The 24,950-nt window shown below is 51.8% G+C and overlaps 1 protein-coding gene across 5 annotated transcripts in view; it reads left to right on the plus strand.

Annotated features, from left to right (window-relative positions):
• The window catches only part of ACAP2 (ArfGAP with coiled-coil, ankyrin repeat and PH domains 2), a 33,813-nt gene that overhangs the window by 5,996 nt on the left and 2,867 nt on the right, over positions 1-24,950 (plus strand). For 3 of the 5 annotated variants that reach the window (XM_088131916.1, XM_088131918.1, XM_025174421.2), the window contains exons 3-20: positions 4,641-4,760; positions 5,227-5,280; positions 8,340-8,398; positions 9,235-9,418; positions 9,957-10,001; positions 10,287-10,382; positions 11,085-11,159; positions 13,911-14,023; positions 17,752-17,803; positions 18,439-18,539; positions 19,469-19,574; positions 19,840-20,045; positions 20,164-20,233; positions 20,515-20,609; positions 22,845-22,990; positions 23,863-23,955; positions 24,289-24,482; positions 24,576-24,685. In XM_088131916.1, the coding sequence (XP_087988042.1) occupies positions 4,641-4,760; positions 5,227-5,280; positions 8,340-8,398; positions 9,235-9,418; positions 9,957-10,001; positions 10,287-10,382; positions 11,085-11,159; positions 13,911-14,023; positions 17,752-17,803; positions 18,439-18,539; positions 19,469-19,574; positions 19,840-20,045; positions 20,164-20,233; positions 20,515-20,609; positions 22,845-22,990; positions 23,863-23,955; positions 24,289-24,482; positions 24,576-24,685 (1,919 nt within the window). The remainder of the gene's footprint in view (positions 1-4,640; positions 4,761-5,226; positions 5,281-8,339; positions 8,399-9,234; positions 9,419-9,956; positions 10,002-10,286; positions 10,383-11,084; positions 11,160-13,910; positions 14,024-17,751; positions 17,804-18,438; positions 18,540-19,468; positions 19,575-19,839; positions 20,046-20,163; positions 20,234-20,514; positions 20,610-22,844; positions 22,991-23,862; positions 23,956-24,288; positions 24,483-24,575; positions 24,686-24,950) is intronic. The other 2 variants (XM_088131917.1, XM_088131919.1) reach the window with 2 other exon arrangements.

Consider the following 24,950-nt stretch of genomic DNA (forward strand, 5'->3'; position numbering starts at 1 on the left):
AGTTACTTCCAGGAGAGCTGCCATTTTGTAAGCTGACTGGTCATCTCTGCTGTCCCATTTATTCACATCTTGAGCGGCCTCTGGCTTTTCTGCAGCAGGATGGCTGGGTGGCTGCGTTGTTGACCGAGGGCATCATCTGGGTTTCTGCTGGCTGGCTGGGAGATCCTGCATGGGAGAGCCTGGATACTCTGGGTGACCACGACAGGCAGGGTGACAACCCCCAAAGAGTCAATAGCTTTTAAAACATCTTATTATCTTGTATAATAGAATATATATATATATAGAATACTTTATTGGCCAAGTATGAGACATACAAGGAATTTGACTTTGGTGCAAAAAGCTCTCAGTGTGTTTGCATAGCATCAGGAAATAAGGAATAATAAAAAGTAATAACATTATATACTAAAACTATGCAGTCAGAAGAGGAGAATTGGAGGAAGAATAATACTACGGCTGTTGACTAACATATTCATTTTTAAAAGGAGAAGCTATTGTCCAGCATATATTCACATTTAACAGAGCATTATCAGTCATGTCTTGGCAGTCATATCTTATCATGCAATATCAATCAGTATGTCAGTCAGGGGATCCGTGATGGCTTTCAGGTGAGCCAGCACTAACCTCTCAAAGGTCTTCGTAAGTACAGATGTCAGTGCAACAGGTCTGTAGTTCAGCTCATTGATGGAGGATTTCTTAGGAACTGGAATGATTGTAGAGCTTTTAAAGCAAGAAGGAACATAACACATCTCCAGCGATTTATTAAAAGTATGTGTGAAAGTGGGGGCCAGTTCCACACAAGTTTTCAGACAGGAGGTGGTCACACCTTCTGGGCCTGGAGCTTTTCCAATCTTTTGTTTTTGAAATAGGCCTTTTTGAAATGAATGTATACAGTCAATCTAAATATTAAAAAAAGGTTCTAATCATTTGTCTCCTTGGTAGTTCTTTGATTAGAATATTCTTTTCTTCTTGATTGTTTGGTGTTAATCCCTGCTTATCTGGATGTAGGCTGCTGGAGAGGATGTGTTCTGGTCTTTTTGTTTCCTTCTTAGCTTTCTTATTGACTCTTGAATAATGTGTAAATGTGGTTTATCTCTATGTGCCTGTTGATGGCTGACTTGTCTGAATGCCAAGCTTCCAGGTATTCCCTAGCATTTTTGGATTTAGTTTGGTCTAGGATGCTGACAGTTTCCCAATTGAAACTATGGGTGAGTCTGTCATGTGTTGTGAGATTAAGGAGTTTTCATCGTGTCTTCTGACTGCTGGTTGGTGTTCATGGATGCGCTCTGCTCCCCTTCTGCCTGCCTGTCTGCCTGTCTGTCCTGCATAGTGGCTGTTGCAGTCCTTACACTGTATGTTGTAGATGACTCCCATTTTTTCTTCTTGGGCTACTGGTCTTTTGGTTTACTTAAGATCTTTAGGAGGGCTTTATTTGGTTTGTGTGTTATGGTGATGCCGTGTGATTGTAATAGTCCGTTGGTTGTTTCTGAGATGTTTCTGATGTATGGCAGTGTGATCCTTTTCATAGCTTGTGTTGGTGGTGCTGTAGTGGGTGGAGTGGTCAGGCACTTTTTGATAAAATTGCATGGGTATCCATTTTGTTGGAAGATGTTATGTAGGCAATCTGTTTCCTTTTGTTGCTGTTCTGGGTTGCTGCGGTGCGTTTGTGCTTGTCTGAATGGTGTTCTTACAGAGCTCCTCTTGTGGGAGGTTGGGTTGTGGCTTTGGTAATGGAGCACTTGATTAGTGTGGGTTGTTTTTCGATAGACTTGCGTTTCTAATTTGAAGTTGTTTCCTCTGCTGATGAGGATATCCAGGAAGGGGAGTGTGCTGTTGTTTTCTTCTTCCCTTGTGAATTTTGTTCATTTGAAGATGTTGTTGTTGTTTTGTGTGTTTTCCCTAGTTTGTTCCTTTTTTTTATTATGACGAAGGTGTCGTCTACAAACTGGATCCATACTTTTGGTTTTATGCTATAATTTCTAAACACTACATTACAGAGTCCTGAGAGTGGTGGTCCCATGGGTGTTCCTCTGATTTGTTGGTATATTTGTCCATCAAACTGAAAGGAGGTAGTGAGGCAGAGGTTGATGAGGTCCATGATGCTGGGTATTTCAATCTTGGTGTCATTAGAAGACACCAGATGTATTCTTGGTATATTTGATTAGGTTGGGTGTGTTGTGTAGTACTGTTGCTGTGGATCCTTTCGCTAGTTCTGGGTCTATGGATGTAAAGAGTGCTGTGACATCGAAAGAAACCATAATTTCATCTTCATCTATTTTTAGGCCTTTGATTTTCTGGAGGCTCTGTAGCAGGGCGTTGATAGAACATTCGCTCCCCTCTGTGAGATGTCCAAGCTTTTTTGTCAGTTCTTTTGCTATGTGGTATGTTGGGGTCCCTTGCAATGATACAATTGGATGAAGAGGTATGTCGGGCTTGTGGGTTTTTGGGAGTCCAAAGAAGCATGGGAGGAGGGGTCCACTGCTTTTCATCTCCACTTTTCTTCTTTTGTGATCTGGCCTTTCTCGGTTAGGTCACTAAGGGTTCTCTTGACCAGGTTGTCCAGTTTCTGTATTGGGTTGGTGTTTACTGGGATGTAGGTTTATTTGTTTATATTTCAAATGTAGTCACTGCCCATGTCACTCAGAGAGCGACCCTGGGCAGTTTCTTTGTCCTCCAGGAATTCTTTGGCTTTCTTTGTGTATTGTGTCCTGCCCATGATAACCATGGTTTGGCCTTTGTCTGTTGGGAGGATGGTGACGGTTTGATCCTTCAGGTTTTTGAGGGCTGCTCTGCCCTCTGCTTTGAGCTGGTTCTGATTCTGTGTTCTTCTGGGCTGTGATATGATTGTCTGCCTTGTGTTTTCTTGGGCCTCTGTGGCAAGTCCCGTGGTTTTAAATGCCGCTTCTAAGGCTGCAGAGAATTCTTATAGTTGAGGCCTTTCTGGAGGATACTGTGTTCTGCGGTGGATGGTGGGCGGCTGGACAAGTTGACTCCCCATTTGGGTTCAGGCACCTCTTTGCTTCTGGGGTTTAGCTCGAGCAGTTTGGTTGGAGTTTTGTTCTTCTTATTTCAGCTTCTCTTAAGGACGTAGTCTTGATGGCGGTTGCCAGCATTGTTGTGTGTTCTGGAGTCCTGGTTTGTTCCAGTTGCTCCTTGAGGTAGTCCATGATGTGCTGGATTTGATGAGTCTGAGGTGAGCATCCCTGATCATTAGCTGTATCATTTTTCAGTCGCTTTGTTGAGCTATTTTCCATCCAGTTGTGCGGTTTATTGGAGGTTTGCATCTGATGCTGGTGGGCAGGGCGTGCTGTTGCAGGCATTCATAGAAAGAATAGTTGTTCCTTGGTGGGGGTTTGCCTGCATGCAAATTTCTCCCATTTGTGTGCTTTCTGAATAAAATAAAATAAAATTTTAATTTTAAAAATATTAAAAAATGAAACATCTGCAATCAAACAACCAAGCTCAGAGAGTACCAACGACTCCGCAGTTCAACCCTGAGCTATGTGTATTCTTTTCTATTGGAAATGAACCTGCTAGAAGTTGGTGAAAGAGACATAATTAGTTCTTAGAATGAAATTATGTTTGACTTTAAAACCCACAAAGAATTAATAGAAAGGTAAGGGACAGTGAGAAATAATGGAATCTTTCTTCCCTAGCACAGCAAAATGTGTCAGATAAGGCTTTCTTGAAAGGGGGGCCTAGGGAATCCCCCTGGTTTGTTGGCTAGAGGGTACATTTGGAACACTGAAAGCATCTCCTGGGTGCTATGAAAGCATGGCCAGTCCCCAGTTGATCAAGCTTGGGGCATGGAGATGTCCTCCTGCTCAGTCTTGTCCTTGCCCTTGCTCACGCCTACAGCCAAGGAACATTTTTTCACCTTATTCAGTGCACTCAGGTTTTGGTGGGTCAGAACTGGACCTGGTCTGAGACATGGGGAGGGAGGTTCTCTCTGCCTGCAGCTTTCTTGGAAATGAACCTCCTCCTTAGTTCAGTGTTGGCTCCCGTTTTATGGCAGTTGGGTGAATCACACTGCCCCAGAATAAGCAGCTGGCAGGAAAGGAGAAGTTCTGTCCTGAAAATGGGGTTGAAGCCCAAAATGGGCAAAATGCCAGAGCTTAGCCCTGAGGGAGAGGCATCTCTTCAGGAAGCAAGCACCCTGCATTCTCTGGTCCTTGGTGGTGGGGATAGTCATTTGGGCTTGCCTCACTTCTATAGAACTGCTGAGAATGGGACCCTGCTGGTCCAGGCAGGGCCATGGGTCAAGACTTCCAACTGGAACCTTGACTTCCCTCAATTGTCTTCTGCTGGGTAGTCAGGGATTTTGGGAAGACCTTAGTAAAGCATGTTGACTTTGGCTTTCCAAGATGATGCTGAGTGATCTCCTGCTTGTTGTTTGGGAATTTGCTGGGAAAATAAGAGATCTATCAGGAGCAGCAAGAAGCCCAACCAAAAAGGAGAATATTGTGGAAGGGCAGGAAAAGGGAGAAATAGCCACCAGCAGCGCACAAAGTGACAGCATTCATTGATACAGGCCTTGCTGGGCAAGGCCCAACCACCACTGTCTTGCTCAGGCCTGCTGTTGGCATTGGCTCTTGACCATAACAGTAAGAGGCAGAGCCTGAGGAAGTTTTCTTCTTTTCCAGCTGGTGAAGCTCTGTATTGCCATGATTGATACTGGAAAGGCCTTTTGTGTAGCAAACAAACAGTTCATAAATGGCCTACGGGATCTGGCCCATTACTCCAGCAGAGATGAACTTGTGGAGGTAAGTCCTGGGCAACCTGAGAGATTGTTGGCCAGGAGGGTTGGGGCCTGTGGCCAGAGAGGTTCCCTTGCAGAACTGGGCCCTGGAAGAGGGACTGTAGGAAGAGCTGCTGCTGCTGCTGCTGCCGCCACCGCCAGTAGAATGGGGTTCAACCTCCTCTTGAACAAGAGAGAATATGTGGGGTGGAGGAGTTGAGCCACAGGGTCAGCTTCTCCTTGGGTATTGGGACTTTCCAGAATTGCCTCCTCAAACTCTTATGCGAGTCTCCTACTTGGTTCTTCGTCCTTTAATGCCAACTGAGGCCTACGAACTCCTGGGCAAATCTATAGTACTATGGTCCCAAGTACAGCCATGACCCCAGGTGCTTTGGAGTGGGGGAGGGAGCCACCTGGGTGCTGTGTTTTCAGAAGGAAATGTTTTGCCTGTTCTGTTCCATGTTCTTTTTCCTCCCTCTCTTCACTTACAGAACAGCTTGACAAAATTCTCTGATAGCCTCCAAGAGATGATCAATTATCATACAGTAAGTTTTGGAAGTATCTTAATTGAGGCAGAGCCTCTTTATGTATCTTGAAATACATCTGATAAATGATTGTTTGTAGTCATGTTTGTATGCACTTCATAGATTTTGTGTGTCTTTTTTTAAGTTGCTTTTGAAATCCCTTGGAAAGTGGGTGACTCAGTTGTTCCAGCAGACTTCCTGGAACATTGCTCTTGGCACTGTGTTCCTGTTGCTCTGGCCTTCCATCTGGAAAACTGCTTTGCTTCTCCCTCCAAAGCTCATGGAGGTGGGGGGGGGGCAGCAGCCAGAGTTTTGAAATGCTTCTTCATTATGGAGGCTTACTGGAAAGGAATATTCCTATTTTTGCCCTGGGTGCCAGAATCTGTTGAATGCAGAAGAAAGAAGTCATGTTGGAGTAGTCTCTTCCTGACATGGGCAGGAGCAGAGCACAAGAGGGCCAAACTTGGGCAGGGTGGGTGTTGTCTCTTAAATCTGGACCTGAGAAACGTGGCTGGGAATCCCAACTTAGTCTCAATTAATGGGAATTGTCCTTCTGCCATCCTCCAAGCAGAGCAGATGAGGAGGTTCAGTGGAGGAGGAAGCTGCTTGAAGAGGGAGTGGGGGGGAGGTGGACCCAGTTCAGTGGGGTTTCCTCTGTGAGGTCATCCTTTGGCTGAAGGAGTCTCTGGCCTATTCTGCATTCCTGGTGGGTCCAGACAAGGTCACATTAGGTTAGCCATACTTCTCTCACTGTTTGGCAAAGCAAGAACAGAGCATTGAACCCTGAATGAGTTGGTGTCAGAGTCATCCAAACTGCCCTCTCAGCAGTCAGAGCCTGGTTCAAAGACTGATGGAAAGAGAGCCCAGGGACTGCCATCTGCAAACTTGCCATGGCCCCAGCAGAGTGTTCTGCTTTCTGGATTCTCTGTTGTCCATTGTCTCGGGCTCATGTGCAGGGAGTCCGGCTGCCCTGGCAAAGAGAGCAGGCTCTAGCTCACATGTTGTGGGGAGTAGCCCCTTGTGGCATGAGGCAGTCCCAACAAGCAGAAGGAGCTGTTACAGAAATGGATGAATGATGATGAAGCTATTAAGCTCAGAGAACCCGAAGGACTCCTCAGTTCAATCCTGAGCTACACGTATTCACCTCTATGGTAGACTGCATCTCTTCCAGGATAACCACTGGCTGTCACTCTGCCTCTCTGGACTCAAAAGCTTTTTTGTTGTTCACTGATTATAACATTTCTATCCACCCATCAACAGTTTCCTTTGTATGCTATTACAACTAAAATAATGTATATAGGACTTTCTGATATTAAAATCAAAATAATCAATTAGAAATATTAAAGACCTAGATGGCATTTTAAAGATTAACACATTTATTTATCCCTAGATGCTGGGATATGAATGGACATTTAAAAAAATTATTTATGAATAGAATGGAATGGAATAGAATTGAATACTTTATTGGCCAAGTATGATTAGACATACAAGGAATTTGACTTCGGTGCAAAGAGCTCTCAGTGTGTTTGCATAGCATCAAGAAATAAAGAATAATAAGAAAAAACAGTAATAACATTACACTAAAACTATGCAGTCAGAAGAGGAGAATTGGAGGAAGAATAATACTACGGCTATTGACTAACATATATTCATTTTTAAAAGGAGAAGCTATTATCTAGCATATATTCACATTTAACAGCATTATCAGTCACGTCTTAGCAGTCATATCTTATCATGCAATGTCAATTAGTATGTCATACTGCATTAATTAGGTGTTTAGCAGAGCAATGGCATAAGGGAAAAAACTGTTCCGGTGTCTAGATGTTTTAACATACGGTGCTCTGTAGTGCTGTCCTGAGGGAAGAAGTTGAAACAAATTATGTCCAGGATGAGAGGGATCTGCAGACATCTTCTCCACCCTCCTTTTGCCCCTCACGGTATACAGATCTTCTACAGAAGGCAGGCGGGTTGCAATTATTCTTTCTGCAGACTTAACTATCCGTTGGAGTCTGCATCTGTCCTGTTTGGTTGCGGAGTCGAACCAGACAGTTATAGAGGAACAGATAACAGACTCAGTGGTTCCTCTATAAAACTGTACCAAAAGCTCCTGAGGTAATTTAAACTTCCTAAGCTGACGCAGGAAGAACATCCTTTGTTGTGCCTTTTTGATGATGGTTGTGATGTTAAGCATCCATTTCAGGTCATGGGAGATTATAGAACCCAAGAACTTGAAGGACTCTACTACTGATCCTGGGCTGTCAAGTATAGTGAGAGGAGAATTGGAAGGGTTCTTCCTAAAATCCACAATCATCTCCACAGTTTTGAGTGTATTCAGTTCCAAGTTGTTATGACCGCACCACAAGACCAGTTGTTGAACCTCCCATCTGTATGCTGACTCATCTCCATTTCAAATGAGACCAATGACAGTTGTGTCATCTGCGAATTTCGGAACTTTAACAGAAGAGTCTTTTGAGGTGCAGCCATTGGTGTAGAGGGAGAAAAGCAACGGGGAGAGCACGCATCCCCGAGGGCCGCCTGTACTGATTAACCGGGTACTGGATATAGTTTTGCCCAACCTCACGTGTTGTTTCCTATCTGTTAGAAAGCTGATTATCCACCTACAGGTATGGTCAGGCACAGTAAGCTGGATCAGTTTGTTGTAAAGGATTTCTGGAATAATAGTATTAAATGCTGAGCTGAAGTCCACAAAAAGAACTCGTGTGTAAGACTCCAGAGATCCAAGGTGTTGCAGAATATAGTGTAAGGCCATGTTAGCATCATCTACTGACCTATTTCCTTGATAAGCAAACTGCAGTGGATCTAACGGGATCGGTGATGGCTTTCAGGTGAGCCAGCACTAACTTCTCAAAGGTCTTCATAACTACAGATGTCAGTGCAACAGGCCTGTAGCAGACAAGATTTCTTTTTAATCAGGCTGTTTCCCACATATGTGGAGTAGCAGAAACTTTTGTGTAAGAAGATGAGATGAAAAATGCTAAGGGTTGCTGTGCTGCTTTGTGGAACATTCATGAGCCTGAACTTCCCAAATACCTTTTGAGTAATACATTTTTCCCTTTCAGATCCTCTTTGACCAAACCCAAAGATCAATTAAAGCACAACTTCAGATGTTTGTTAAAGAGTAAGTTAACTTTCATTTTGCCCAAGATGGATGCCTAACGGAGTCCGGCCCAAGGTGAATTGTAGGTCCCTTACATTGGGCTGGCAAAAAGCTGCAAATGCTAAAAGTGCCCCCTTTGACTTCTCCAAAGCAAGCACTCCTTGTTAAGAACTGGAGGGGTGCAATCGATCTTGGCCTTCCCTCCATGAGGCTGTGACATAGAGAGCTGCTCAGCAGATGCAGCCCGCCTGGCTTTGAGAGAAGCGGGCTGCTTCCTTTCCCAGGCCTCCAAGAGATGGCAGAGCACAGCTTGGATTCCTCGGCTTGGTTTCAGCCGTCCTGAGATCAGGCTGGATAGGCCTGACTAGGGAAAGAGGTGGGGCAGATTTAAGAACCCCAAATGTCCCAGGGGATGACAGAGCTGGTGTCCGCTGAATGCGTGCACAACCCCTTAGACTTTCTCTTAACTTTGAGGCACTTTTATGCAACGTTAGTTGGGTCTTGCCAGGAGTCTTCCTTGTCGTCTTTGTTATGCGAATTCTGATGTTGGAGACGGTTTGATGTTTTTTCCCAGTAGCTTGGATAGCCCTTGTCCAAAAAGCAAGCAGCCTGTCTGTGGCCTACGTGTTGTGCTTAGCCAGTTTTCAAGGAGTCTGGAGGCCACCATCTCATTATCCTGTTTGCACCAGAAATCACTTACGTCACTTTTCTTACACACACGTGTGCCACTGTGGAATCTTTTGTGCTTGTGTCAAACTTTGTGGGGAAAATAAATGGATTCCCCCTTGAATCCCACTGATGGTCTGTAGTGGGAAAAGCTTGAGGGAACCTGGAAATTTATTTCCTTCATGCTCTAGAGATATACGGAAGTTTAAAGATGCAAAGAAGCAGTTTGAGAAAGTGAGTGAGGAGAAAGAGAACGCCCTTGCCAAAAACGCTCAAGCCCCAAGGAACAAGCAGCATGAAGTTGAAGAGGCGACCAATATTCTGACCGCGACCCGGAAATGCTTTCGGCATATTGCTCTGGACTACGTGCTTCAGGTGAGCGCTGGCGGCTGGGGTCAGGGAGGCCCTCAGACAGAGCAGAAGGTCCTGGTTACCTTGCTCAGTTTGGTTGTGGGGGGCAGGTAGTGCTGAGGCAGCCAGTCCATTGCCCTGCTGGTGCTCCCCAGAAAGAGGAAGGCTTCCTTTCGATGAGGAGGCCTTGGGAGCAGTTTCTTCTTCCCAGAGGCTCCCTGGAAAGTGAGTGGACCTTCTAGCAAAGGAAGCTCCAGAGCAGGTGGGGCAGCTGAGCAAAGAGCTGTGGAGGATGCCTTTGTGACAAGGGCCCCGGGTGGGGACAGACCAGCCGTGCTGACTGGTCAGTTTCATCCTCTTCTGAGGCTTCACCGCCACGTTGCCTTCCTCCTGAGCCTGGACTTCCTGTGGTGGGATTGCTGAGCTTCCCTTGTGTACAAGAAACAGCTTTTCTGAGGGCCAAGCAGCGGAGGCCCCCTTCTCTCCCTGCCAGGCCTTTGTACTACTAGGTACCTCTACACTCAGTGAAGCAAACTGTTTTTTGTTTTTGTTCTTCCCCTAGATTAATGTTCTTCAGTCAAAGAGGAGATCAGAGATCCTAAAATCGGTAGGTGGCCTTATTTCTTAGGAATTACCTAGCCCACTAGTGCTGAGGTGGGCAAATTGGGGCTCAGTAAAGATGGAGGGAGCCTTGGCTTCCACAGCTATTGGTGTTCCGTGGGCCTGATGCTCTCCTGGGTCTAGAAGAGAGAAGCGCAGAATGTTACATCCTTCAGCAAAGGGCCTCTCCTCCTCCTCCTCCTCCTCCTCCTCCTGCCTTGGCGGCTTGCCAAAGGAACGTGGGAGCTTGTGAGAGCGTGGCCTGCCTCATCTGCCCTTTCCTCCCTGCCAGATGCTGTCCTTCATGTGTGCTCACCTGGCCTTCTTCCACCAAGGCTATGACCTGTTCAGCGAACTTGGACCCTACATGAAGGACCTTGGAGCCCAGGTAACAAGGGATGAACTGAGCTGCTCCAGGGAAGAGGAGGCAGGGGCACTCCAGAGGGATCTCTGCTGGGGAGCCCAGCTGTCATTATGGAAAGTCAGCCGACAAGACGGACCCCGAGGACAGCTTGTTTCTGCGGCTGCCTTTGTGCTGCCAAAGCAGCTCCCCTTTCTTGCACCCAGTGGGTGGAGCGGCAGGAAGCCCAGAGGGTCCCTCTGCCCTCCCAGCCTGTGGAGGGTTTGCTGCAGCGGTGGCTGCTCCCGGCACCCTCCAGCGGGGCTGGTGTCAGTCCGGAAGCACCTGGACCCCGCCTACCCTGCAGCTGCTGGGCAAGAGCCTCGCTCCATGCCCTGAGCAGAGATCTTTCTCCTGCACTGTGGAGAAATCCACTGCCCTGCCCTGCTGCGGCTGCTACTGCAGCGGCTCTGGCCAGGCAGCTGAGGCTGTGAAGGCTGCATGAGTCATCCTTTTCTCCAGCCCGTAGCAATGCGCCAGTCCAGCCGCATGTGCTTGGCACCTCGGGGCTTCCTGGACTCCGGCCCCCCTGAGAAAGGCAGGGACAGAGGGAGATCTTGACCCAGCGCTGTGGGAGAGGGACAGGGCCTCGCCTGTCTAGGTAAACCTGGGGAGGGGCAGCTCACCTCAGGGGTGCAGGTGCATGAAAGGGTGTCAAGGATCTGTGTTTCCTTCTTTTCCTTTCTACAGCTGGATCAGCTGGCTCTAGATGCTGCAAGGGAGAAGAAGGAGATGGAGCAGAAACATTCCACGATTCAGCAGAAGGTACTGGAAGGAGTGCTGGATGAGGGCCATCTGCCCATTTTGGCTCTGGCAGGTCAAGGGCCAGCTACACAGAGCTGGTCAGGGCATCTGCTTGCTGGAGATCTACGGAAGAGCACCCTCTTCCACCTTTCCCTATAAAGGTGTCAGAGATGCCTCTCACTGGGACCTGTGATAGGGTGGCACTTGGATGGCAGGAGAGGAGGCAAGGTGAGGTTCGCCACCTCTGCTGCTGAAGGAGCCGCGCGGATTGCAGCTTGACCTGCGAGTCGTACCAGGATGGCCAGGCAGGGCTTCAGTCATCTTCCAAGTTGCCTGCCCCGAGGCCTTCCTCTTGGCCCCGTGTGCAAGTGCCCTTTGGAGTCCGAAGATCCCTTTACAAATAAGAGCAAATCTCACCTGCTCTTCAGGTGTCTCGAACACTGAGCAGGATACGGTACTTCCACGGCTTCTGGCCACAAGCAGCTTCAACATGCAGAAGTGCGAGTGAAGCAGCTGCTAAGCCTGCCCGTCCCCTTTGATGCAGGGAGACAGGACTGGCGACGCCAGGCTTCCTCTGACCCTGTGTCTGGTCAGGTTCGGGGGGCTCAGCCTCACAGCCCTTCGCTCCAGGGGCCGCGTGTTCTTGAAAGGGGGTCCTTGAGCCCCACCCTGGAAACAAGGGCTGGTGAGGCAGGGCTCTCTGCCTTTTTTCTTTTCTTTTTTTTATCCCACGCGCCCACATGCATGCGAGGAGAGGGTAGCAGTTTTGCCAGAAGGAAGGAGAAACTTCAAGGAACTTTCCCCGTTCCTTTTTCCTGCTGTGCTTATGGGGGGACATGGACGCCTGTGCACCCCTTCCCACCCCCCTCCTGTCCCCAAGAACTGCATCTGAAGGCAGTTCTGCTAATCACACTCACCTTTCCTGCCATGCCAAGTAAAACAGTGAAGAAGCTGCTGATAACGTTCTCGCTAGTGGTTTAAAAAGATCAATAAAACTTTGAAAATGGGAAAAGCGTAATTAAAAACAAAGTAACCCTTCAGAGACTATGCTAAAGGAACAAAGATGTAATTTGGGAGTGGGTATAAAGTCATCTTTAACCTTAAGGAGAGAGACAAAGTTTTAATTGTCTGTATTTGCAGGATGTTTCACTGACCTTGCTGATTGGCTGTAAGGGGCTTGGAGACTTAGCCGACAGCCCCTTTCTTAAGCCCCAACTGCCGATGTTCCTGTGTTTCCCCTCCCTCCTCCCTGGCTGCAAGAGTTGGCTTGCTCTCTCGGTTTCTAGGCCATTGCTTGGCTCCTTGGCTGGATCTCAGCCCCTTCTCCCGGCTGCTCCCGTGGTGGGGCGCCATAGTGCCAGACTGCTCTTGTGGAGGATGTGGCATTGAAAGGCTGGCTGCTTTGGGGTTCCCTGTGTCTCTGTCCCCACAGGAGCCTCCCTGCTGGCCTCCTCTGGTGACTCAGTTCAGGGCTTCCCTGGCTCTGTGGCCAGCCATCTGACTCCCAGGAGCCCCTTCCTGGTATTGGGGGAGGATCTGCGGAGAAGAGAGGTGGTCGGTTCTCATGCTCCTCGATCCCACTGGTGCTGAAGGTTTTGGAAGGGCAGAGATGGGCCCAGCCCTCCATCGGTGGGAAAGGAGCAGGCAACGTGGTGCCCATGGTGGCTACTCCTGGCCTTTCCCTGCCTCTCTCTTCTCATTTTAATTTTTTTAAAAATGGAAAACTGGCTTGCCCAAAGCAAAGTAGCAGCACCTGGTGTTGTCTTGATTTAGGGAATTCCTCTGGGCCCCGTGCAGAATAAGCTGGAGGGCCGCAGTCGGGGCTCGCTTGGGATCTGTCCCCCTCTCTGCAAGAAAGAGAAAGTTTGTTTGTTGGTTTGAAGATTTGTAAGGTCACCCAACTCAGACTGTGTGACTCTGGGCAGCGTACAACATAAACACACAATAAATCATACGAAAAACCCAAACTATCTAACAAACAATATATAAATACAGAATCTAGAAGCTAAAATGTAGAATGGCAACCAAGCATACAACAAAACAAGCTCAGCGGGTCTCCCGCTCAACCAGCCCCTAATTCCTGGGGGAAGAGCCAAATCTTAAGGTGAGGAGAGTTGCAGCCTGTCGTATATCAGGGTGGGGAGATTATTCCAGAGAACGGGCAACCACAGAAAAGGCACCCTTCTTAGACCCCATAAGATGGTAAGTCTTAAAAGGAGGAGCCTGGAGCATGCCCCCCCCCCGTGGGAGCGTGTGGGGTGGGCAGAGGTTCTTGGGAGTAGGCGGTCCCTCAAGTAACCTGGTCCTACGCCATGTGGGGCTTTAAAGGTAATCACCAGCACCTTGAATTGTATCGGAAGCCCATCCGGAGCCAGTGCAGCTCGCTTGGTAGTGGTGTTACCTGGGCATAACGAGATGCACCCATAACCACTTGTGCTGCTGCATCCTGGACCCACTGAAGCTTCCAGGGCAGCCTCACATACAGTAGTTCTCTCAGTTGCAGGGTAATGCTGAAGCTAGAGCCGGGAGGGGACTCTCCCCACTGGCAATTCTCTGTCCTCACGAGGAGGTCCGAAGGGGAACCTGTGAAGAGTTGACAAAGCAGAGGACCCCCAGCGGTGGGCCAGGTGCTCCTGGATGGCTGGCCCTGCTCTTGGCCGGGGTCTTCCGTGCTCTTCTCTCAGGCTGCTGCAGGGAGCTGGGGAAGGACTCGGTGGACGCTGGGGCCAGCATCTCCTGCAGAGGCTGAAAGGAGACCTCTCTTTGTGCCAGGAGTTCTCCAGTGACGACATGAAGCTTGAGTACAACGTTGATGCTGCGAACGGCATTGTGATGGAGGGCTACCTCTTCAAGCGAGCCAGCAACGCCTTCAAGACCTGGAATAGGTAAGGCTGTTCCCTGAGGGGGGGCTTTGAGGGCACATGCCATATTGGGGGGCTGCTCTCTCTGTCCCTTGACTCATTGGTGCCCAAGCCCAAGCCCCCTCCTCAGTGCACAGAACCCAGGGCCTCCGGTGCTCTTCCTTTGATTGTGCGGCGCTGCCAGTTTATCCTGCTTGTGATAATTGCGGGCTGGGCTGCCTAGACCACCCAGGCCCCAGGGTCCTCTTACTGCCACACCTGGGGGGAGTCCCTGTTATCTAGTCCCTCCTCTGGCAGCTGAAGAGCAGGATGATGGGCCAATTTAAAGGTGCCCTTGAGACCGAGAGGGCAACACGCCAGCTGTGTTCCCAGGAGGAATGAGGAAGTGGCTCAGGGCATCATAGTGGCAAAGATTTCTTCCTTAGTCGTGTCTAGAAAGGCAGGGAAAGGGTGTCTGTCCATCCAGATAAAAACTGCATGGTTGCTCTTCCCTTGGCGATGGCTGTCCTTAGAACTGGAAACAGCGACCCAGTGAAATGCCCGTAGTGGGGTAATTGCAGGAAAAGAGTGATCTAGAACTACCTGGGGGAAAAAAGGGTGGAGGGTGGGGAGCAAATACCAGGCTGGCTAATGAACAAGGTGAGAGAAACATTCTTTAAAAAAATACAGAAGTTCTGCTCATATGAAAACAAAACTTTGGTAAAATAAATGCAAACAGTCAAAACGGGCTCGGAGGACACATCGAAGGGCATGAAGGCCCATCATTCATAGCTCCCCTCTATGGAAAGGAGACAGCTGTTGGGGCAGAGGGGAGGCACTGGTGAGCTGGACAGTTTGGGGGGCTGTGGGAGCCCCTTGTTAAATCGGTGGGGATTTTCGGAGCTCCCTGTTTTTAAAAATCAATCACTTCAAAACCTGACATGGTGAAGACGGAGGGTGGTGAGACCACGTGGAAGGACAGGCTCACGGCCTGGGCGCGTCTCTGGGAAGAAGTGCCGAGCGGGGGGCCTGGCAAGGAGAGGGCGTGCATAGGTTTACCTGGAGGCGCTAATCTCTCTGTCGCGCCCTGAAAGAACAGGATGACTTTGTCCTCCTGGGGAGCTCAGTGAAGATTGTGACCGGAGAGCCCCAGGTTACGAATTGGCGCAGCCCCCCAGGGACCTCTGGGAGACCCTGGGCGGAGGGGACTTTCCTCCCCTGCCCCAGCGGGCAGCCTCCTTGGAAGGAAAGGAGGCACTTCCAGATGGGAAAAGCAGAGGTCAAGCTCACTGGACCCAGAGCTGCTGCCAGAGGAGGCCAGGGCCCTCCGGGGCCTCTGCTTGGTGAGAGGAGGGGGCCTGAGCCAGCCGTAGCACCCTGGAGCAACGGGAAGGGCAGGCGGGGGGAGGCTCCGAGGCTAGGCCCATTCCTGAGGCCAAGCCCTGTGTTGCCTTCGTGGAGCTCGCTGGTTTGTCGACGGAGGCAGGACCAGGGCCTGTCTGGCCCACTGGATGAGTTGGGGAACCTCATTTCCAGGCTCGGCCTGGGGGGGATCCTCGTGGCTTTGCAGCAGCACGCGGGAAGCTGGCAGCGAGGTGCCGTGGTCTCCTGGCTGGGTCCACTGTGGCTGCCCTCATACCTGTGGGCAGGGGGCTCTGAGCCCCGTGCGCCCACAGCCGTCTGGCTTCCCAGCCCTCGCTGGGGCCTTCCACGTGGTGCTCTGGGCCACGAGGGAAGGGGCTGCAGCGGGCGGATGCCGAAGGGCCCCGACGGCCCCCTCCGCCTGGCTGCTTGGGGCGGGGGCAGCGCCCAGGAGCTGAGCCAGCTGAAGCCATTCTGCTCCTCTTCTCTCGGTCTTGCTCCATTGCACGCCAGCGCTCGGCTTCTTCTGGCTTTCATTTCTCCATCTTGCTCCTGCTTCTGTTTAACCCTCCCTCGTTTTCTCCACATGACAGGAAACCGCCCAGCGGCATCAGGTACCTCTCTGCTTGTGCCCCCTTGGCGCTTCCTCCCTGTTCTGTGGCCGTGCATGCTGCCCAAAGCCGGCCCGGCCCCGGGACAAACCAGGGTCCCCAGGCACGCCAGGCCCGGAGCGCCGCCGCCGTTGCCTCCTCCTCCGTAGCGGACAGGGGCTTTGGGCCACCGCCTCTCCTTCCTTCGGGGCATCCCCATGGCCCTGGTCCCTTGATAGGGGGCCGCTGGTGGGGAGAGGCGCTGTGCCTCTGCCGGGGGAAGGAGGGCGTCGGGGCCGAGGGGAGCTGAGCCCAACAACGGGCCTGCCCAGCAGCAGCCCTTTGGGGCTCGGCTCTCTCGAGGACACCGATCCGCTTTCTTCCTCGAGCGCGTCCTGCCTCCTGTCACAGACAGACCGGAGGGCGGCTGGAGGAAGGACGGCAGGGCCGAGAGGGGTGCCCCCGGCCTTCTCCCCCCTCCCCGGGGCAAGCAGGGCCTGAGGCAGGCCAGTCCCGGAGGGTGGGGGGCCCGCTGCCTCCGAGCTGAGTGCAAGGGGCAGCTGAGCTCCCTCACCCCCCGGAAAGGCCTTTGGAGCGCCCCCGCCCCCCAGGCAGGTGGATCTTCCCTCCCGGGATGGCTGTGACCATTGCACGCTCTGCGGCCTCCCCAATTCTGTTTTTCCCGCTTCTGCCTTTGCTCTTCTTTTGCTGAAGACGCGTGATTTCCCCCCCCTTGTGAGTGTGCCTGACGCCTTGTGAAGCGTGGCGGGAGCCCCGCCCTTGGGAGCAGCTCCCCGCCGAAAGACTGTGCTGCGCGGGTTGTCCGCATGCTCGGCGGCCTCTCCCGCCGGGCGCATTGAGAAGGAGATCCCGGCGGCCAGGCTGGCGTGCAGCGTTAGGGGCCGCTCACCACAGAAGCCCAGTCGCCCTCCTGAGACGGGGACAGCTCCGGGCTCGCCAGCGGTTGAAACGCTGCGAGGGTCTTGCTCCTGCAGGCGGTTCAGGGGCCAGATCCCCAAAGGGCAGCGCCCTTCTGGAGCTGGGGGAAGCAGTGGCTGGCCAGCCCGGGCCGGGCCAGCCCGGGCTTCTCTGGGAAGAGTTCCCAGCCGGGTAGCTTCTTCTGAAGAAGGAGCGTCCAGCTTTGGTGCAGGGCCGTTCAGGGCTGGCAGTGATCAGTTTGCGGGGGGGGGGGGGGGCACTTCTCTGGAACTGTCACAACGGGTGGGGTGGCTGTTCAGGAAAGAACTATTTTCCCAAAGGCAAGCTGGTGCAGACACTCCTCACCCCATCCCCGTTAGCACCCCCCCTCCAGTACTGAAGAACTGCCTCTTCAGTTCTCGCTGGCCTTTCTTCTAAGTCGTCTCTCTGAAATCGCAGCCACCCGCCACGGGGTCAGTGGCATTACTGCGAATAAACAAGGTCCAGGAGTTTCCTTTTTTGGCTGAAGTTAAAAGAATCTGAACAGCGTTCAGAAGGTCAAGAGGGAGCTTTGGAGGCTCTGAGAAAGCCTGGATGCCCAGAAGGTGGCCCTGAGCCTGACCCATGCGCTCCCTGTCCCTCCTTTGCTCTTAGCCTAGCCCAGCAGGGAAGGCAGAAGGGGGGCCTCGCTCTGGCTGCTCTGCACAGCCCTTCTTTGGGTTTGCATGTTCTGAAAACCTTGAGGGGTCCTGGGCTGCCGAGTCCCACGGAGCTGGGAGAGTCTCTTTGCTGAGGCTGCATGGGTCTCCGGAGCTTTCACCGGCTGCCCCATCAATTCAGCCTCCGTGACTCATGTCCAGTGTCAGAAGGGTGGTGCTGATTCTGCTGCCTTCCCTTGTGTAGGCGCTGGTTCTCCATCCAGAATAACCAACTGGTCTACCAGAAAAAGTTCAGGGTAAGTCCCAGAGAGCTGGGAAGGGCTTTGGGTGCTGAGACCATCGGAGAAGGCTGGACCCTTCTGGAGCCACTATTTGCATTGGCTTAATTATTTTCAGTAATACTAACAAAATAAAGATAATTCCAGTATTGTTGATTTACGGATAGAATATGCTCACTCCATTTCTGGAGTGCAGATGGCTTGCAAAATCTAAAATCAGTAGCGGTGAAAACCTAGCTCCCTCTCTGCCCTTGCTGCTGTTCGGCTGGCCCAGGACCGGCGGGTGGGCAGGCAGGAGTGGGCAGCAGACCCAAGGCCTTCATGCTTAGAGGGATCCCTCCCTTGCCTGACTGTGTGCAACTTGGCATCAGGCTCCTTGGGCCTCCCCTGCCCTCTCCATCATTGTGAGGGGTTCTGCAACCCTTCCTCTTGCACCTGCTGACCCAGAGGACTTGGCCCCAAATGTAGGGCTGCCCAGTTGTGCGCATCGGGGCCCTGTGGAGCCTCCAACTCAGCCTCCCAAGAAACAGCATCTTGAGTTGTGCTGCAGTTACGTGCTCAGGGCCTATTCTGTCTAGAGGTGGCTCCAAGCAGGCCCCGGGCCGCGAAAAGTAACTCACCTTTCAGGCTTCCCCCTTCCCTTCTTTTCCTAGGATGTGCCCACCGTTGTCGTCGAAGACTTGCGACTGTGCACCGTGAAGCACTGTGAGGACATAGAAAGACGCTTCTGTTTCGAAGTGGTGTCTCCAACCAAGTAAGGGGGAGTCTGGAGGGCTCAGACTGCAGGCGAGGCCCCGAACCCCCTCATTGCAGAAGGGAGCACCTCCGGGGCCTGTTCGCAGGGGCGTGTTGGAGGCTCTGGGGGGGAGCAAGGAGACTTCTTCCTCACAGGAGGGCTCAGGCAGATCAGAGGGCCCTCAGCCACGTGCCGCTTGAAGGGGAGGATGGAACGTAGGTCCACGCTGCTCTTGGCTGCCTTGGGATTAAAGCGAAGACTCGGTGGATGGCCAAGGCCATGTTCACACATTACTTAGTTACTGAATTAATCCGTTTCCTGGGTTTGCACAGTTTATTAAGTCACAGATCAGCCAGTCTGAATTTGCACAACATGCTAAGCCAGAAAGGAAACAACCTTCCTAACCAAGATTAACCTTGACCACGCTTAGCAGCTGTGCAGATGCGTCTGCTGGAACATTGTCTTCTGTGAACAAGCTTAAAAACTGCCTGAAAGATACTCTGCTTTTTATTCTTAACTGAGGTTTAAAATGGGAATGGTTTTCCAAAGTCAGTCTGGCTCAAAGAAAACCAAACTCAGACCCCTCTTCCTCTGCAGGCTGCCTCCCAAGGGCTCCTCCTTGTCCCCCCTCCCCCACTTTCTGGGTATCATTTTTTTAGCTTCCCCCCATATTTGGGGGAGGGAGTTATGAGTAGGAAGCTCAGGGAGACAAGCTGCTCCCATTTTATCTTAATGCCACCCCCAAAATGCGAAGATGGTGCTGGCAAAATGAAATTTAATGCAGCAGCGTGATTTGGGGCTCCTTTGGGGGGGTGACTTTAAGGCCAGAAAGTGTGATTTGGTTTCCTGCTTACACCCTTATTATTGGGGCGGGTTGCTGTTGCAAAGATCAGGTGCTCCTGGTGTCCCCAGAAGGGCTCATTTGCCTGGCCGTTGCTCTCGTGCAGGAGTTGCATCCTGCAGGCTGATTCAGAGAAGCTGCGGCAAGCGTGGATCCAGGCTGTGCAAACCAGCATCGCCAGTGCCTACAGGGAGAAAGGGGAGGAGGCCGAGGTGAGTGCCGCCTTCTTCTGGCCCAGGAGCAGCCAGTCTGAAACAACTCCAAGTCCTGCTAGAGACCTCGATGGCAGGAAGACGACTTAGCGCTGCTGCCTCGGGAACACAGACGAAGCGGTCAGCCCCGGCTGGCCTGCGACGAGGCAGACCAAGCCATTGGGGTCCTGGAGGGCTGCTGCCGGAGAAAAGGCTGGGGGAGGTTTTTGTGGGCCCGGACAGCAGCCCAAGGCACAGCCCCCAGTGTCTTCCTGCCCTTCTGCAGGTGGAGAGAAAGCGCCCCCCCTCCACAGGAAGCCCCGAGTCCAGCCGGGAGTCCAAAGAGAAGTTGCTGAAAGGGGAAGGCTCGCTCCAGAGGGTCCAGGCCATTGCTGGCAATGTGGTGTGTTGTGACTGTGGCCTGGTAGACCCTCGGTGGGCCAGTATCAACCTCGGGATCACACTGTGCATCGAGTGCTCGGGCATTCACAGGTGGGCAGGCGCAGCCAATCTGGGCATCGTGGCCTTTGGCCCTCTCCGAGAAGGAGCTGCCATCAGGCCACCACTGCTCCCTGCTTCCTTCCTAAGTCAGTTTCTTCCTCCTCTGTAGGAGCTTGGGCGTCCATTTCTCCAAGGTCAGGTCCTTGACACTTGATTCATGGGAGCCAGAGCTTTTGAAGGTACTATCTGTGGGGTGAGGGGGAAGGAGTGGCATGGGCCCTTGGGAGTCTGGGAGGGTGTCCCAGGTACTTGATTGGGGGGCTGAGGTCCAGCCAGGGCAGAGCCTCCGCATCACACCCGGGCACTTTCAGATTCTGCCAACAGGGCCTTTGGAGGGAGGACAGAAGAGGTGGCTGAGTTGGTATCATCATGGCAAGGCCCGAGAGGCCTTGACCCACCTTGGTCAGTGGTAGTGCAAGTAGGCCCTCTTAGGTTTGGATGTTTCATGATTTCTCCACAGCTGATGTGTGAATTGGGAAATGATGTCATAAACAGGGTGTATGAAGCAAACAGAGAAAAAATGGGAGTCAAGAAGCCCCATCCTGGAAGCCAAAGGTACTTAGCGCAGGGGGGAATTGTCCTGTATGTGGGCATGCTCAGATTTCTCTCCCCTCCTCCTCAAATCCCTCATCCAGTCCTCTCATTATATGGTTATATGCTCCATTCCCCATAGAATTGGAGTTGTAAGGGATCTTAGAGATCCTCTGGTCCCATAGCTGCTTGGTGCAAGACCTGCTTCAGACTGATGGCAATTTAGCCCAGCTGAAGACCTCCAGGGGAGAGGAATGACTGCTTCATAAAGCAGCCTGTTGCACTCATTGACACTCTATAATGTTAGCCACTCCTAGTTTTGTATCATGCACAGATTGAATAACCATCTCCTCAACCTCTCCATCCAGGTCATTAATAATAAAAAATGTTGAACGGTCTATGGGGCCCAAGTCTGAACCGTGGGGCCCTTGCTATTTCCCTCCATATTGATGAAAAGCCATTTATGAGCACTCTCTGGATGCGGTCGTTCAGCCAATTGGGTATTCATCTAGTAGTTATATCATCTAGTTCATATTTTATTTTTTAAATAAGAATATCATGAGATACTTTTTGACTGCTTTGCTGAAGTCAAAATATACTATGTCTGTGGCATTCCCTTGATCTACTAAACTAGTAACTCTATCGGAGAAGAAAATAAGATTAGTCTGGCATGACAAATCTTACTGCCTTGCTAATTGTTGCATTCCTATCCAAGTGCTCACAAACACACTGTATAATAATCTTCTTGAAGACCTTGCATAACAGAGACATCAAGTTGCATATATGCCATCAAGGTGATGACTCTTAACAACCACTTAGATAGATTTTCTGCATGACAATCTCTTCCTAACCTGATCCTTCAGGTGTTCCAGTGGTACACTCATCGCCACTGTAACCGAGTCCCTCCACCTTGCTGCTGGTCGTCCTCTTCTCCTCTTTCCTTCCACCCTTCCCAGCATCAGAGCCTTCCCCAGAGAGCTGGGCCTTTGCGTAATGGGTCTGAAGGAGGATCATTTGTGCCTCGAGGGAGAACTCTGGGTTGGTTTGTTTGATGGTGCCTTTGTTTGTTTATCTGGCTGTCCATTATATGCTCAGGGGTTTTCTCCAACCCCAAAGTTCAAAAGCATCAATAATCTTCCTGTCCTGCTCCTTCAACGTCCAAGTCTCTCTTCTAAAGAGGGTCACCGGGAATTCCATGGCTTGCACAATTCTGATCTTTGTAGACATAGACACATCCCGGCATCTGGATATCTTCTCCTGGGCCTTCGTGGCTGCTCTACCGAGCGCTCGTCCGCAGCTTGTTTCTTTACTGTTTATGGCTGATCCTAAAAGGCAGAAGCTGTTCACCACTTCAGTATTTTCACGGTTCATTATAAGGCTGGTTGTTGTACCTGTTGTTATTAGTTTGGTCTTCTCTATATTTAATTTTATTCCCATGTTTTACTATGCTTCTTGACTTTTATTACTAGAGCTTGTGGATCCTTTGCATTTTCAGCTATTAGAGTAGGGTCTTCAGCACAGCCACAGATTACTGAGGTTTCTTCCTGCAGTTTTAACACTAAGCTCATCTACTTCCAGTCTAGCTTCCCTTAATGTATATTCAGCGTATAGGCTGAATAAATACAGAGTATACAGCCTTGTTTCACTCCTTTGCCTGCCTGTTTCACCGTGTTCTGCCCATACTGTGGCTTCCTCGCCTGTATATAGATTTCTCATGAGATGTTCTGGGATTCCTATTTTTTCTGAGCACGTTCTGCAGCTTGACATGACCGTTTTCTGGATGTTGTACCCTTTGACACATTCCCTCCCAGCTTGTGCAAGACTTCCTTTTTCCTCCAAGTTTCCTTACCTCCTTTTAACCTCCGTGCAAGGAGGGGCTGCTATGTGTTCTTTGTAAAGAGCCAAGTATTGGGGCCTTTTGTGAGGAGGGGACTCTGTCAGTATAGAAGATGGGAAATGAGTCCTCCTGATGCTGGCTTGCTGCCTGTGGGGGATGGGGCAGAGATGCACGTCCTGCTGCCCTTCGTTGCTTCTGGGGCAAGAGGCAGGAAGTTCACGTTCCAGCCGGTTACAGAGAAGGGAGCCCTGCAATTGCAGTCAGCCCATTGTGCAGCCCCCCCTCTGCAGCCCCCGAAGTCAGCTGTGGAGTGCCCAGAGGGGAGGGCAACTGGCTCACGAGGATCTGTCTTCTGCCGCTGGAAGCTCTGCGACGCTGGGCCTGCGTGGTGCAAGCTAACCTGGCTTGTTTTCTGTACGCAGACAGGAAAAGGAAGAGTACATTAGGGCGAAGTATGTGGACCGGCGGTTTGTGTCCCCTGCTGACCCAGGAGGAGAGCCAGCCCTGACCCCCAGCCAAGAGGCAGAGAAGCGAGAGAGCCCGGAAAACGTGGCGGCCTCTCTGAAAGGTACGCAGGCTGGTTGCTGAGGTTGGAAACGGGACGTCTTCGCCCTCCCGCTCGTGGAGAGAGGCCAGCTCCTCTTCCTCCCGTCCTCCTCTCTCTCTCGCTCGCTCTCTCTCGGGGAGGTCTCCAGCCTCCCATTCTCTGAGGAGGAAACAGGATTCCGTGGCTGTGCTTAGAGGGCCGAGGGGTTAGCCGTTACTTGCAGAAGGAAAGAGGGTGGCGGAATCCCTGGCTTGGCAATCCCCGGAGATGCAGATGCACGCCCAGCTCCCGCCACTTGCTTTCCAAAGCCCGGGGAGAAGCCGAGATGCAGAGGAGTTGACGGTCTTTGCGCCTCAAGGCCAGCACTAACCAGCTGATCTCCTCCTCGTTTATCCCTGGAGCGGTTCCTCTTCCCTCCCTGTCTTCTGCCTGCACTAAGCTTTGCTAGCTTGCATGTCCCCAATGGTTGGTGTGAGTGGCAGCGAGGCAAGGCAGGAGTCTCTCTTCTGTCCTGATCAGCTAGATTTGCTCTTCTCCTACTTTGATACCTCCTCAAATCTGCGGAGGAGTAAGTATGCTCTGGGTGTGTTCCCTGATGTGCTGTGTGCGTGGCCGTCCCTAGCTGCTTTGTACTTCTTTGCGACTTCCAGTGTGGCTTCGGTTATGCACTGTACCTTGTGAAGGAGTGTGGAGGAAGAATCCGCGTCAAGGCCCCTCTGGTCCCTGTTCCGGCTCTGGCTTGCTCGCTCCTGTTTCTGGGGGTCCGTGAGCTGAGGGCAGGCCCCTCTGCTTCACATCCACTGCTTGCCAGCCAGCCTGCTAGCCTGCCAAGGCAACTGTCCCACACCCACGGGCTGCTGCCACCTCTAAGGACTGCTTTTTCTTAAAAACAGCGCCAAGCAGCGACCGTGGGTTCCAGCCCGGCGGGGAGGAGAGCAGAGAGCATTTGGTAGTCACTGCCCCAGCCAGCATCTTGCACGAACCAGGTAGGACCTCCTGGGTGTGCTGCTCTGGGGACCCTCGTTGTCTTTCCTTAGGCTGGCATCCCCCGGCCCCCCAGATGTTGCCCAAGAGTGGGACAGGAGCCTGTTTTGGACTGGGGGCAATTAAAATGTCCAGTCAAAATAAAAAGTGGCAGATTCCCAGCAGCCTGTTCTGCCTCTGCCCTTAAGACAGTTGAGCCACGTCTGCAGAAGGCCAGCTGGCCGTCTGTCCTTCTCCAGCCAAACTGAAGGTGGAGAAGCTGCTGCTGTGCCCCAGGAAATGCGGGGCAGGCCGAGGGCAGAGTGGCATGACAGGCAGTGCCCCTCTTCTTCCAGCGGGAGAAAGACAGGGGGAGGCGGCGGTGGCTTCCCAGGATCCCAAGCTGTTGCTTGCAGGGCTGCAGCTGTATCACGCCGCCTATAAGAAGAGCCTTCCCCAGATGGCTGAAGCTCTGGCTCGGGGGGCAGACGTCAACTGGAGCAACCCAGAGAAGAATGGCTTCACTCCGCTGATCCAGGCAGTCCGTGGGGTGAGCCTTGCCTGCCCTGCAGATTTGGGGAAGGGAGGGGCAAGGCCTGCCTCTGACTGAGAGCTCAGGCTGAATCCCGCTCTGTCTCTGCAGGGCTCCCTGGTCACTTGTGAGTTTCTCCTCCAGAATGGGGCTAACGTGAACCTGAGAGATGCCCAGGGCAGAGGACCACTGCACCATGCCACCATCTTGGGGCACACAGGGTAGGTCTTCTGGCCTTGGGGGCGGGAGCCGCAGCTTCGTCCATCCAGCTTTTCCGCAGGCATCTGGGGTCCCGGTAGGATTCCCGAGAGTGCCGGAGGCTGCAGCCAGGGGAGTCCCTGCGGGAGAGAAGATGGTGGTCCTGGCAAGTGCCTGCTTGAAAACGAGGGCAGGCTGGTCACCCCTTGGCCCGGCTCTGGCGTTGTGCTGAGCCCTTGTGGAGTCATCCAACAAAGGAGCCTCACAGTGGCTTCGCGCAGCAATCAA

The sequence above is a fragment of the Python bivittatus genome, unplaced genomic scaffold (assembly GCF_059951505.1).
Source record: "Python bivittatus isolate LINGU-HERP-01145 unplaced genomic scaffold, Pbiv_v1 ctg000980_np1212, whole genome shotgun sequence".
NCBI classification, from domain to species: Eukaryota; Metazoa; Chordata; class Lepidosauria; order Squamata; family Pythonidae; genus Python; species Python bivittatus.